The sequence below is a fragment of the Rhineura floridana genome, chromosome 15, assembly GCF_030035675.1.
Source record: "Rhineura floridana isolate rRhiFlo1 chromosome 15, rRhiFlo1.hap2, whole genome shotgun sequence".
Lineage (NCBI taxonomy): Eukaryota > Metazoa > Chordata > Lepidosauria > Squamata > Rhineuridae > Rhineura > Rhineura floridana.
Window position 1 is genome coordinate 7,012,245 of NC_084494.1, and position 14,305 is coordinate 7,026,549.

At 44.7% G+C, this 14,305-nt stretch overlaps 1 protein-coding gene across 1 annotated transcript in view; it reads left to right on the forward strand.

The window, feature by feature from the left end:
- Positions 1-14,305, forward strand: part of ADGRB2 (adhesion G protein-coupled receptor B2) — a 258,463-nt gene that overhangs the window by 201,087 nt on the left and 43,071 nt on the right. Inside the window, 3 exon segments of the mRNA XM_061596282.1 lie at positions 2,758-2,884; positions 8,330-8,433; positions 9,384-9,486. Coding sequence (XP_061452266.1) covers positions 2,758-2,884; positions 8,330-8,433; positions 9,384-9,486 — 334 coding nt within the window.

A 14,305-nucleotide genomic window follows, 5' to 3' on the forward strand; every position in this document is an offset into this window, starting at 1 on the left:
TCAGTCCTCACCAAGCTGCTGTTTGGGTTTCTGTAAGAACATGAGAGGAGCCTGCTATGTCAGGCCAGTGGCTCATCTAGGGGTGGGCAACTATTTCCTGTTGAGGGCTGCTTCCTCTTGGAGGTCATCTGTCGAGGGTTGCATGCCAGCTGTGAGCAGAGCCAGGGCCAATAAAAGGCAGACCCAGAGACAAAAACTGTTCGGGGTACCTAATCTGGAATAAAGATCCAGCCTACTTATATTTTTATTGTGGGTAAAAATGGAAATGGACTGCCTTCAAATCGATTCCGACTTATGTTGACCCTATGAATAGGGGTTTCATGGTAAACGGTATTCAGAGGTGGTTTTACCATTGCTTTCCTCTGAGGCTGAGAGGCAGTGACTGGCCCAAGGTCACCCAGTGAGCTTCATGACTGTGTGGGGATTTGGTCTCCCAGGTCCTAGTCCAACACTCTAACCACTACACCACACTGGCTGTCTTATTGTGGGTACCTCAGGTTAAAATTGCCATTCCTGTGCAAGTCTACGCTTATGTAAGCCTCACAGGGTCTTATAGGTTTACAGAGTGATCCGGATGAGGGGCCAGGGAGTTAGGAAGCACTGGATTCACCACTGCAACCAAAGCCCTGCCTGCCAGAGCAGAAGGTTGGAGGTGATTTCCTTTCTCTTTTTGTTCACAACTGAAGGGCCTGAGGATTTGGGGGATCCATTGGGTTATGGATCCAGTTGGGTCCAAATGCTCTCCCTGCCTCAAGATGCCCCATTTTGGGACTTTCCACTGGCTACGCTCACCAATAGCTTTCCACTCAATAGAGCGACAGTCAGCAACCACAGTGGGGGCCCCCCATCAGCAACAGTCCCCTACCCACCCCCCAGTATCAACAAATAAATAAATAAGTAAATATACAGAGGATTTTTTATTTATTTATGCAAAGTGCAGCAGACCAGCACAGCTACTGTTGCAGAAAGCAAGTGAAAATGATTCCTTTCTGACTTTAGTGTGCTACACACACACACATTTACAGAAGCTTACCAGTTTGTTGCGAAACAACCCAGGAAGTTGGGACTTTCCCCCCAAAGCTATGCAGCTAGAATACTACACCTCCCAATTGTTCTGAAACAGCATAGAAAGCGGGGAGGGGTGGTGCTTTACAAAAAATTAAGGAAAAATAAGGATGAAAGTAACAAGAAGGAATTCTGGTGGAATGGAAAGATGGGGAAACTTCGGGAGGCATAAGGGAGTCCCTGTGCCACCGGCCAACAGGGGTTCCATCCCTGTTCTAACCCCAGTCAGTTTTCACCCCTCCCTCTCTTTCAACCCAACAGCACCACACAGTTTCTCTGATCCAGTTCGTGGGCAACAATTAGTCTCTGTTTTGTTAAGATCTCTGTCCATTGGGCTTTGGGAACATACACCCAAAGCTGCTCTGTTTCTGTTTCTGTTTTCTTATGCCTTGGCCGAAGGGAAAGGTCATGGGGATAAGCATTGCAATATGGATGGCAGGGATGCGCTAGAATTCTGCCCAATTCAGATTTAGTATTAAATTTTCCATTAATTTGCTTATTCTCTATAGTTGCAGATCAGATTTTTATATAGCGATTTTTCCACAATTTCCCAAAACAGATTTTTTTTAAAAGAATCCACCTCTAAAATAGCAATATTAAGAATGATAATTGTATTGATATTTCCTTTACCAATATTTCCTTTAAAATATTGGTGTTTCCTTTAAAATTACGTATATTTCCTTTCAAAAATATCAATATTATTATCAATATTTTTTGTGAGGGAAAGAAAACATTGGTAAAAGCAGCCGCTAGCAGACAAAGAACATGGCCAACGGATGCCATTCCTAATAGATGGCATTAAACAAATGTCCAGATGCGTAGCTGCAGCATCAGCTATGCACATTGAAGGCTTTTGTGTTCTAGAGTGAGTGTCTGTTTAATTTCTTTTTGCACTTTTTAAATCAAACTCCCGCATGCATACACATTTTTTTTTTAAAAAAATGCCTGTATGTGATAGTCATGGCTACTGTCTTGTGGTGCAGATTGGAGAATGAACTGTGAACTGGCAGGGTTTGAGGCTATGACCTATTCCTGATAAGCTGCGTTCACTTAGGCCTCAGAGGCCTCTGCGGCCCCTCTAAATTCGGAGGAGGTACCTTTTATTTTTGTCGTGCAAACTTGCCAAACATAAAACCACCAGAGCAGCCTCTATCAACTGCTGGCTGTTTGCTGAGCAAGCCAGAAAACTAGCTAGCTGTAAACCCCAAAGGAGCCTTTCCTGGCCGCCCCCCTGCCCCCGCTCTGCCCTTATAGTGCAGAGACTCCATGCCCATCTCAGTCTCCCAAATCCCTGTAGGCATCAACCTTCAAATTAGATCAATGCTTGCTGCAATAGCAGCAAACAAACAGCATCCCCTGATCTTGCTGCCAGGAAAGCAATATAGGGCTATGCTGGGAGCAGAGTGGAGGGCAGGAGGGGGGTGTTGGGTTGAGATCTCTGCCTGAGGATGGGGAGGGAGGGAAGACTTTTCACCCCAGCAAGTGGGTCAGGATTAGGAGATAAAGCAAACAACTCAGACAGAACCGTCGTCGTGCCTGCCTTGTACACACAGGCACCCGGTGCATTAGTAGGGCCATGCCCTGCAAAGGGTTAATGCAGGCAGTGCACCAAAGGGATGTGGGCTGTGTAAGTGTTTGATCATTTGAAATCTCTCTCCCCTCTCTCTCTCTCCTTCGCATTCCATCAATCAGAGAGGTTGGCGCTGGAAACTGGGAGACCGAAAGCTGCCAGACCGTGGAAACCCTCTCGGCTCACACCAAGTGCCAGTGCAGCCAGCTCTCCACCTTCGCTGTGATTGCTCAGCTGCCCAAAGACTTGGTAAGTGCCGTTGGCTGAGGAAGGGAGAGCAGGCAGGCTGCCTCCCACCAGCAGAAGCAGCCCACCCTCGAGGCAAGGCAAGCTAGACAAAGTATGGGTGCCATTAGAGGTGACAAGGGACAAGTCAAGGCAGCTGTGTGGCCCGTGGGGCACAATCCAAAGTGCCTCTTCTCCTGTGGAAGCCCTGTTGCGATGGGCAGGAGAAGCTCAAGAGGGCACAAGCTTCAATGCAGCGCAGGGGAAACCCCCCCTGGATTGTGGCCTGTGGTACTTAGTATGGGGGGACAGGTGTGAAATGCCACTTTGGACTTTCAGAATCACACACCCAACTGCCTCTAGGTGTCCCTAAAGTGCACCCTTCAGCTCTGTGTGTGTGTTGGAGAAAGAGTGAGGAAAGAAATGAGGCCGGGGGGGGGTGTTGTGAGAGGTACTGCTTGCCTTGGGATCAGAAATTTCCAAAGAAAAACTATTGGTCTGGGCCCAGAAGGAGTTTGTAAGGTCGCATCCCTGCAGTGTGGTTATGCTCACATGCACGTGCATATCAGCACCTTTGTTGCACACTTGCCCAAATCTCCTATACTCACTCTTATCTACCACCTCTACCTTTTCTCTTGTGAGCTCTTCTAAGGTGTGAAAGTGTGGGCAGTGAGCAGGAAAGTCTTCTGGTTCACATCTTAATTCCTGGTTTGCTATTTGGGGATCATAATTCTGACCTATCTTAAAGGGTTGTCATGAGGATTACAGAGGTGGTCTAAAAGTGTGACATGTGAGCTGGACAGTCTCCAGCTCCAGACGCCGCTGCCCAGACACTTGTTCATATGGTGGGGAAACATCCTGTCTTATGCCGACAGTGCTTCATTTTCTTTCCATTTTGCAAATAAACATGCACCCCTGTGCTGCTGCTGCCACCCCCCCCCCCGTTCTGAAAATGTTCTGAGGGCATGTTCAAGCCAAAGTACAAAAAGTGGCACTTTAAGTGGGGAGGGGGAAATGGAATGTGTTTGGTTTTGTGTGTCCTTTCTTCCTTCCTCTAGTCCCTAAAGAGGTCCTTTTATAGGCTCGGCTGTGAAAACAAGGCCTCTGGCTTATACATCCTCTTACCTAGGCTTAAACCTAGAACTGGGCTGAAATTTCTCAGAAAACAAACTGAACATAATTGAACATTATTGAAGGACAGTAACGGGCTCGACGCCTACGAGTCCTTCTCTCTCAGTCCATCTAACAATACAGCTTTATTCAGTTACTGAGGTGAAGTTTCTCAGAAGACAATTTCCTGAAATTTTCTGCTCCCCCCAGTTATTTGGAGAATTCTGACATACGCACACCAAGCAGACCAAGAATATTTTGCAAAATCACTCACACAAACACAGACTGTCTTGCCACCCACAAATAGGATGGAGAATTTTGGGAAGCTATTTCACCTCGGACGTACAATAAATATTTGCAGCCTGAACTGAACCTATAAGGTTTCTATGGCAACCATTAGGCCCCTGCTAGTGATGGGCTTGCATGAAGTGACACAACACAGAGATATCTGCGCCCTGAAAGACAAACAAAAAAGGAGACAGTTCAGCCTTAAGAGGTGATGGAGGGCAGTAGCTTGTGCAGTTGGATGTTGAAAGTTCTCCTCCTCCTTTCTCACTACTCTTTTCCCCAAACCACCACAGGATTCTGTATTTTTCTTCACATTGTCTGCCACTCCTCCTTGCCCGCCGTTTTCCATTGCTGTTACACCCCACTCAGAGTCTCCAGCTTCACAACCTCTTCTCGGTGATCATAGGGAATGTGAAAGAATAGTTTAAAAAGAATGGAGGGGGAAAGTAAAGGTAGCCATTTAGGCCCATAAGAAAAAACCCAGAGTCCATGTCATGGGAAATGTCACAAAATCGTGTGCAAGTTTTTGAGTTCTCTAGAACTCTTCATCAGGCCAAATCAGCCATCACCAACCTGGTGCCCTTCAAATGTTTTGGACTACAACTCCCACCAGCCCCAGTCAGCACAGGCAACCTGGTGCCCTCCAGATGTCTTGGATTGGGGCTGATGGGAGTAGTGGTCTAAAACAACTGGAGGGCGCCATGTTGGCAAAGGTTGAGGAAAATGCTAAACAGATTGGGATGGGAGACAAAAAAGGACTGATGTGATTTTAATTGTATCAGTTGCCACCCTGGGGCTTGAGTAAAGGGCATACTATAAATGCCTAAAATTTATGTAATTATTTATTTGTTGCAGATGTTAACCCACTGTTCATCAAGTGACCCTAGGTTGCCCTGCAATATTATTTAAAACAACAAAAATAATCCAGCAGTTAGGAGCAGGTAAAATAGTGCAGATTAAAATCTTTTTACAGTCAAAACAAACAACTACAGCACCCAAATGCCTGGGCATACAGAGAGGTTTTAACCTGGTGCCAAAATGCCAACACTATCAGCATCAGGTGTATTTCTGAGGGGGAGAACATTTCAGGATTGGGGTGCCTCCAACTGAGAAGGTGAATAGTTGGGAAAGCATTTCTATACATGTGCAGAGTGCAGGATATCTTTCTTCTTCATTAGTGAGTAATGAGATCAAGCCTCCCACACATTTGCCATTTTAAGGGAAAGTATTTCAAGGGCATAGGAAGTTATGTCCAGAAAGATTTGAGTCCCCAACTCTTCCCTATTTTTTTTAAAAAAAATAATTTTAAGCCGTGACTGTTCTCTCCCCCTCCTCCCAATATCTGTCCCCTTTTTCTTCACTCAGTGTCTGCCTCCTCCGCTCTCCTCTTTCCACCATCTTCCCATTGTTTTCACCCTCCCACTTTCTTTCTGAACTCTTCCCATTTTCAGATACCTTTAAGTACTGCAGTATATAATGTACATCTATTCTTGGCTGTGTTTCTCACCCCCGACACGCACACGCTCGCTGCTAGGGTTGTTGAAATTTACAAGGGTTATTAGGAAGTCTTCAAGGCATTAATACACTTAGAGACAGGGAGGAGAGCCTGTTCCAGGAGGAAACGGTCAACCATTTTGGGGGCGTGCTTGTGAATCCTACATTGCCACTGCTGCTGACGATGGCAGACAGAGAGAAGCTTCACACGCATCCTTTGCTCACAGTCGCTCGGTCCTTCTTTCATGCCTCCCTAAGCCAGGCTAGGTCATTGCTATTCCAGAAGCATGCCCTATTGGCAAGGAGATGGAGAGCCACCCTTGAGGAATGCAACTGGTTCTCTCTCTCTCTCTCTCTCTCTCTCTCTCTCTCTCTCTCTCTCACACACACACACACACACACACACACACACACATCATGTGCCATAGCAGAAAAACTAGAGGGGGAAGCTCCCAATGTGATTATTCCGAGACAGCATCCTTCCTGCTTGTTAGGGAAGGGGCTGAGCTTTGGAGAAGGAAAAAGCCACATACCTGCTAAAGGAGCCCTCAAACTGTCCCATTTCTCCCACACCTCCTCAGCATAAAAAAAGATCAGGCATAAACTGGCTTAATAATAATTGTTCCCTGCCTCTTGTCTCCACACCAAATCCTGGAACATAAGAAAGGCTTCCTGTTCTCACAGTGGCCAACCAGGTGCCCCAATGGGAAGTGGGCAAAAATTGTAGTTTGGGGGGTCAGGGCCAGCAGAATTCTTTGCACCATCACTAAACTAAAAAGGGGTGCATCTATATAGTGCTCTCTGCATGATATGTCAGCCTTGAGCTCTTATCAAATAGGATGGGAAGAATCTTGGAGCCAAATCTTGAATCTAACCAGTCAAAGCTTGAATCTAACCAGTTTTGCCCCTTCCAGTCAGTTGGTGGGCCACTGTTTGTCTTCCTCACAAGGGCCCCATCTGCACTATAGGTCTAAAACAGTATCATACCACTTTAAGCAGTCATGGCTTCCCCCAAGGAAACCTGAGAACTGCTAAGGGTGCTGAGAGTTGTTAGGAGACCTCTATTCCCCTCATAGAACTACAGTTCCCAGAGCAATTTAACAATTAATCCCTCTTTACAGGGAATTCTGGGAATTTTATTTATTTATTTATGATTTGATTTATATTCCGCCCTTCCTCCCAGCGCAGAATTGTAGTTCTGTTAGGGGAACGGGGGAAGCCATGACTGTTTAAAGCAGCCTTTCCCAACTAGTGGGCCACCAGATGTTGTTGGACCACAACTCCCATCAGCCTCAGCCAGCATTGCCAATGGTCAGGAAAGATGGGAATTGTGGTCCAACAACATCTGGTGGCCCACTGGTTGGGAAAGGCTGGTTTAAAGTGATATGATCCTGCTTTAAATGTCCACTGCAGATGGGGCCAGGGAGGAGGATGTTATATTGCCTGCATAGTTTCCTTTTGTATCTATAGCCACTTCCAGATGACCTGTTTATCAAGCATTCGACCTGATTTGTTTGTGGGGAGCTTAGACAGTGCCAGCTATTTATTTAGTGTTTCATTTTGATTTATTTGCAAAGAGTGTAGATAGTGTAAGGGATGGGCAAGAATTTCAATTCAGTTCGCACTGAAGCCAAATCTATCAAATTCACACTTTTCAAAACAATGAGAACTGAAACACAGCCATCCTTTGAAATGCACGAATTTTTGAATTTTGTGATGCAGTTCGCCAACCAAACAATGTTTGCATATATTAGGGGAAAGTATGTATAAAAATGAATATGAGTGAAAATAACATGCAAAATGCATTATATGACAAGAAATGGCTTGCAAAAATGTGTACATTAGTCAAAATAGCCTACAAAAATGTGTTTAATAGAAGAAATTTGCACTAAAATGCTGGAGAATTTTCATGAGGTGTTTTTTTAAAAAAAAAAAATCACAAATTGCTGCAATTGCTGCAAAATGGAGACCTGAATTTTAGATTGGAAAAAGGAGAAACTGAGAAAAGCAAAATTAACAGACCTTTCCATCCCTAGATGGTGTTGCATTGAGCGAATGTTATCCCATGCCGTCCAATGCATTTTCCAATCGCTATATGTTTTGGGGGAAGTGGCTTTGTTGCACAAGAGCCCAAACTCAACTTTACTTGCACAATCTGATTGAATCCCACCCAAAACAGGGGACAATCTGGAAGAACCCTGGAGCTTCTTCCCTTGAATGGGAAGTTCCTCCACTAAGGACCTGCTGCCAGTGGAGGCTTGTCTATTAGCCCAAATGGGGCACAGCCCCCGCACCTCATTCTGCCCTTAGTCAGCCCCCTCCTGCCTGCCTTCTTATTTATAGCCAGCCAAGGGAATGGCCCTAGATGTCAAGTTCCTCCTGCTTAGTCTCAACGTTGCACTTGTAGGACTCAGCAGGTTGGCAACAAAGCTAGAACCAGTTGGCTCTGCCTGTGATTGGCTGTAGCTCCACCTGTCGTTTGGGCTGTCCCAAGAGGCACCAGCTGCCACTGCCTGCTTCCAAAGAGCATCTCAACTTTGCAACCTCTCACACTCTCTCCTCCACATTTTTTTGTAGGCCATGGACTCTAGCAGTTCCCCCTCTGTCCCACTTATGATTGGTTGTGCTGTTTCATGTATGGCTTTGCTGACCCTCTTGGTGATCTATGCTGCCTTTTGGAGGTAAGTTGGCCCAACCAGCCATGGCAAGAAGAGGGCCTGAGAACTTCTCTTTGAGCTAACTCTGGTTAACCAAACTTCATTGGGCAGCCCCCCAAATGGAGTGCTTGGTGTGGGTGGTGGGAATGGTGTTCTGGATTTGAGCTGAAATGAAATTTTGCACAACTCAGAAATTAGGGGCATTTATTAGTTTGACTTTAGATGCTTGTTTTGTTTTTTGTTTTTAGATTTTATTTTGAGGACCAATTATAATAAAGCAAACATTTTGTTGCCAAATTTGAAAGCAATATTACGTTGTTACAAGAATTACTTTACCCTTCCCCCCGAGTTTTTCAAAGCCCCTATATTCAGCAACATATATAAAAAGGGATATCGTAAAACAAAACAAAAAAAAACTCCAGTCATTGGATAAATATACATTTGACCTTTTTGCACAAATTTGCGTGGGAATTAAATGTGTTTCAGCCGTAGAGCAGCAAAAAGGGTGATATTTTTCTTTCCTGTCTTTTGGTACACTCATATATATGGAATAATGAATCATTTTGGCATTAGTGATTCTGAAGATTGGGGAGGGAGAGACACAGCAATTTGGGAACTACCCAAATGGGCACCCTTTCAGCATTTCACTAACACCGTGGTGGACGGTGCTTTTCTGTGAGCTCATCCCATGAGACTAGTGCAACATTTAAAACCCTGCATCCAAATGGGAGTGGCCGTAATATTAGCATTTACACCCTCAATAAAAGGGGGAGGGGGCAGGGAGAAGGTGTTGCTGATTCTAGAAAAGATCCATGTGATTGGCCACACCCAATGTTACAAGAGCGCTGTGTGATGAGCACATGGAAAGCACCTCCCATTGCAATTCTGTGATGTTTAAATGTCCAAGTGCACTAGCACCCAGATGCAAGCTCCAGCTGTGTCTCAAAGCATCTGCCTCATCTTACAACTTGCAGGTTTATCAAGTCAGAGCGCTCCATCATTCTTCTGAATTTTTGCGTCTCCATTCTGGCCTCCAACGTGTTGATCCTGGTGGGGCAGTCCCAGATGCTCAGCAAGGTGAAAAAAGTTACTTCTTTGCAACACATCTACAGATCATGCCCCCTTTCCTCTGTCATGAGGAGCATGCCTCCTTGATGCTTTTACTGTGGGTTTGTATCTGGTCATCTTCCACTTTTATTTAATGCATCTTCTTTGTAGAGCTAAAAGGAAACAGGCAGGGGTTTTCAAAATTTGGCCCAAATCTTCCAAATTTTAATCAAAAAAGTTACCTTTTTGAAATATCCAATATTTGGATATTACAGTTTGATTATGATGAGCCTTTAAAATAAACACCAGGGGCATAATCTAGCCAAAGTACCCGTAAACCTCTCTTTTATTTCAATGGAGACATTTAAACTAGGGCTAGACCCACACGTTCGCCCATTTTCAGGCTGCAAAAGTGACTGGAGAAGCATCTCAGTGGCCTTTGGGAACCAGATGGAGGCTGTGAACCTCACCTCCAGGTAGTAGTGGCTACCAGGCAATGTTATGTCATGACCTTATATGTCATCACTGGTTTTTGCTGCCTTTTGCCACTGCTGCTGTAAGCTGGCAATGATGGCTGCAATGGGGGTGAAAAGGGGCAGGCAGTTTCCTTGCTGCCTTTCCCTCCCAGCATTAGGCTGACATTTCTTGCTTGAGAACTTTCAGGCCAGCTTTAATTTAAAGATGTGCTTAAGCATCTCTATTGAAATCAGTGGGATTTAAAAGTTTAAATTTGGCATGATTGGGCCCTAAATAATATTAATAGTATCATGTAAGCACCCCAAAATAACTTTATCAATCTCTTGAGGAAAACATAAGATAATGTTAAACATTAACTCAGCAGATGTAATAATTTCTTCCTTGTTTTAAAATATTTAGACACAACTGAACCCTTAGATAATAGCCATTTAATTTTTATTTCTGAATTCATACTGGGAGGATTTTCTTTACATATTTTCTCATGGGTGTGGTGGTTTCAATTCTAATTATGTGTCTACACACAGTTGGTTAATAGTAATTGCAGTCCTGATTTGATTTTCCAGTGCCTTCCCACCTTATTTTTCTTCCCACATCATCTGCTCTTTTGCAATATTTCAAGTTTGATTCGGTGACCTACTCTCTCATAAAACTAGAGCCCAGAGCCATCCAAATGAATCTGAATGTTAGGAAGATTCAGGACAGACAAAATAAAGTAATTATTTACACAGCTCATTGTTAAACTATGGAATTCGGTTTATAGTCCGGATCACTAGTTGGATATTCTATTTGCTTTCCCTTCTATCAAGAACTTGGTGTGGAGTGGAGCAGGGTGGATTTTCCTTTCTCTGGGGCAGCCTTCCCCAAGCTGATGTAATCCAGATGTTTTGAACTATAACTCCCATAATGCCCATGCTGGCTGGGGCTGATGGGAGTTGTAGTCCAAAGCAGCCATGCTGCCTGGAGCTGATGGGAGTTCTGGTTCCTTTGCACACACACACACACACACACACACACACACAGAGGCCACTGCTCCCAAAGAGCTTACAGTCTTACATTTTGCCTGTGAGGGATCACAGAGCAAAGGGTCAAGAAGCAAAGTTAACAAGGGTCCAATGCTATACAGGCATACCCCGCTAAAAGTCACTTCACTTAAAGTCGCCTCGCTATAATGTACATGCTCCATACTCCACCATACCCCACTTTAACGTACGCGCTTTGCAATAACGGACGCTTAATGGCATGACACCGCTGCCATCTAGTGGCGATTGCGGTGCAGTACATACATAGACAATTGCTTCACTTTAAGTACATTTTCACTTTACATACACGCTCCGGTCCCATTGCGTATGTTAAAGTGGGGTATGCCTGTGCCATATGTGCCAATTTTTAAAGTCTGTATAGGTACCTTATCTTTCTGGATCAGATTTCATAAACACCATACATTTAAAAAAACATTCCCCCCCAAAAAAAGAATCCTAGGAATTGTAGTTTTTTTGGGGGGTAAACTACAATTCCCCCAAAAAATGAATCCTAGGAATTGTAGTTTACCCCCCAAAAAAACTACAATTCCCAGCACCCTTAACAAACTACATGTCCCAGGATTCTTGGGGGTGGGTGAGGTGTGCTTTAAATGCATGGTGTGTATGGTGCTTAAGGTTGATCTAGTCACAACATTCTGTTTCCCAGAGCAGGCAGCCAGATCTCCCCTTTCAGGGGTAGAGAGGAACTCTCTGCACCTAAAGCTACAGATTCCCAGAGGTGAGCTAAAGTGCCATTGGAAACTGAATGCTAGCCTAAAGAAGCCACTCCCCAGGACTCTCCTTATGTTCCATCTCTGCTGAATTTGAGGAGCATTCATTGTAGCCTCTCTCTCTCTCTCTCTCTCTCTCTCTGGGGCTACATCGTCGCGAGGGGGACGGAACCAAGCAGCAGCTGTTTGGGAGATGAGTCATACTTAGTGAGAAAGCCTGTCCTTGTGTGCTTGTCTGCATGGGGGAAATTGCAATATTTGGTTATCTGCAGCGTGTGCATCCAGGAAGAGAGTGGGGGCAGGGGGAGAGGAGGGATGCTCAGGAGCAGGGAAAAACAAGGAGCACCATATGCTAGAAATGCTTTTTGATTAAGAGGGATAGAAGGAGTGCTTAGGCACAGAATTCAGTGACTTTTAATGGTGCAAAAGTAGGCATGGAAGTGGGCATCAGGAACCCTTAGGAACTGTGAGGAGGGGAGTCCAGGATAAGATGTCCTCATTGGACCCCCTTAAAATGTGAAGTGTGAGGAGAGAATGAAGGAGGCACCTGTATTCCCACTCAGGTAATGCACTCACCTTCGCATAGCGCCAACTACAGGCACCTCACGCTCCTGTGGCTGCTGCTTCTATCCACCACTGTTGACTCAGAGGAGTTGTCCCCACCTGCCTGGTCCCTTTGCATCCTGTGCTCTGGTGGGCATCACTAGGGGTGGGGTGAACGTTAACTTCCTTTTACTGAGAAATGACCTAATTGATACTTCTAAACCAACACACAAACTGGCACTGTGAACACACTAGCTGCCAGATCAAAGCGTTTCCATTGGCCGCACCTGGAGGGGGAATGAGTTGATCTGCCAATCAGTTGCGAAATCTCTTTGAAGTTAATTTTAAAAAATAAAGCACTCAAGCTGTTCCCGCCAGGTTTTACAATAAAAAGGAGCAGGGTTTGATTAGTGTCATGTGCCCCATTTTCAGGAGAGAGAGGTAGAGAAGCACTGGAACCGGCAGAACGGTGAGTGTGTTTCCACCTTGAAACACAGCTGTCCTTCAAAATTTGCACTTCTCCAAATTTTGCGATTCAGTCTTCCAGCCAACAAATTTGTACCAAAATGCATATACTGCAGTAAAGTGTGCATAAAAATGCAAATATTTATGAAAATAGCATGCAAAAGTTTATGTTAGGGAATATTGCTTGCAAAAATGCATACATTAATCAAAACTGCAGACAAAAAATAGGTATTTTACTAGGAGGATTTTGCATGAAAATGCTGAAGAATTTTCATGAGGATTTTTTTAAAAAAGAAAGATTGCAAATTGTTGCAGAAATATGGAGAACTGAATTTAAGATTGGAAAAATTAGAAACTGAGTGAAACTGAAATTGGCAGATCTCTCCATCCCTTGACACCCCATGATGGCAATGGGCCCAAAGAGAGAAGGTGAGTGGCATCTTCTGCTTCTCATCCTCTTCACCATTGCAGCCCATCCAGCAGGAAGCAGCAGGCCCCACCCAGGACGGGTCAGTAGGGTGGCACAGGTAGGGCATTGCTCCTGCCTCTGTGCTGCACCATGCTGAGCGCCCTGTACCTCTTCCCTCTTGCTCTCAGGAACCAGCAGTGATGTTAGGGATGGGATCTGTTGGCAGGTGCCTCTTCAAACGCATTCCATTGACCTAACAGGCTGGTATCGATTTGAGTTCGCTCTTTGTCCACAAGCCGCTGCTTTTACCGATCTGGGTTTTTTCCCTTGCAAAAAATATTAATATTAATATATTTGAAAGGAAATATTGATGTTTTGAAAGGAAATGTTGATACAGGAAAGGAAATCTTGATAAATGAAAGTTGATAAAGGAAAGGAAATAGCAATAAGATTATCCTTAATATTGATATATTAGAGGCAGATTTTTTTAAAAACAACCCGTTTTTGAAAATAACTGCAGAATATTGCTACATAAAAATCCAATCCACAATGATAGAGAATAAGCAAATTAATGGAAAACTCAGTACCAAATCTGAATTGGGTGAGATTCTAGCACATCCCTAAGTGACACTCAAAGTTGGGTAGGCAAGTGAGCACCAACCACCAACCACTAATGGCCCCAGCAGTGCACTGTTTTAGGGTTTCAGCAACAGTGGGGCCCCTGAGGCCATGCAGTTCCCATCAGATGCCAACCATGCACAGTGGGGTTACTGCTCACATAAAATCCCCATCAAGCACCTGTCTTGGCAGATGTACCTGATGACAGTGTCATACATACAGGAGTCAGGTGGAGGGCAGGGCAGGGCTTCAGAGATGGGACCAGAGTGCTCTGTTTTTGCCTCTGCCATCTCTTCCCAGATAAAGAGAAGCAGAACAGGTGAAGCAGCATGAATAAAATTGCTTAGTTCATTCCGTTTAGAAGATTCATTGCAATTGTTGTTCTCAGTGGTGGCTGCTACCCACTGGGACCTGTAGAGCGGAAAGCAAGGGGGGCAAGCGTAGGCAGAGCCAGGGCCAATGACAAGCAGAGGGAACTAATTCTGGTGTTGTCCCTAACTTTGTTCATGATGAGCTTTACATCTTCCTTGATGAGTTCTATGAGCGAGGTCACTGGGACTAAAGAGGAGGAAGGTGACAGCTGGTGA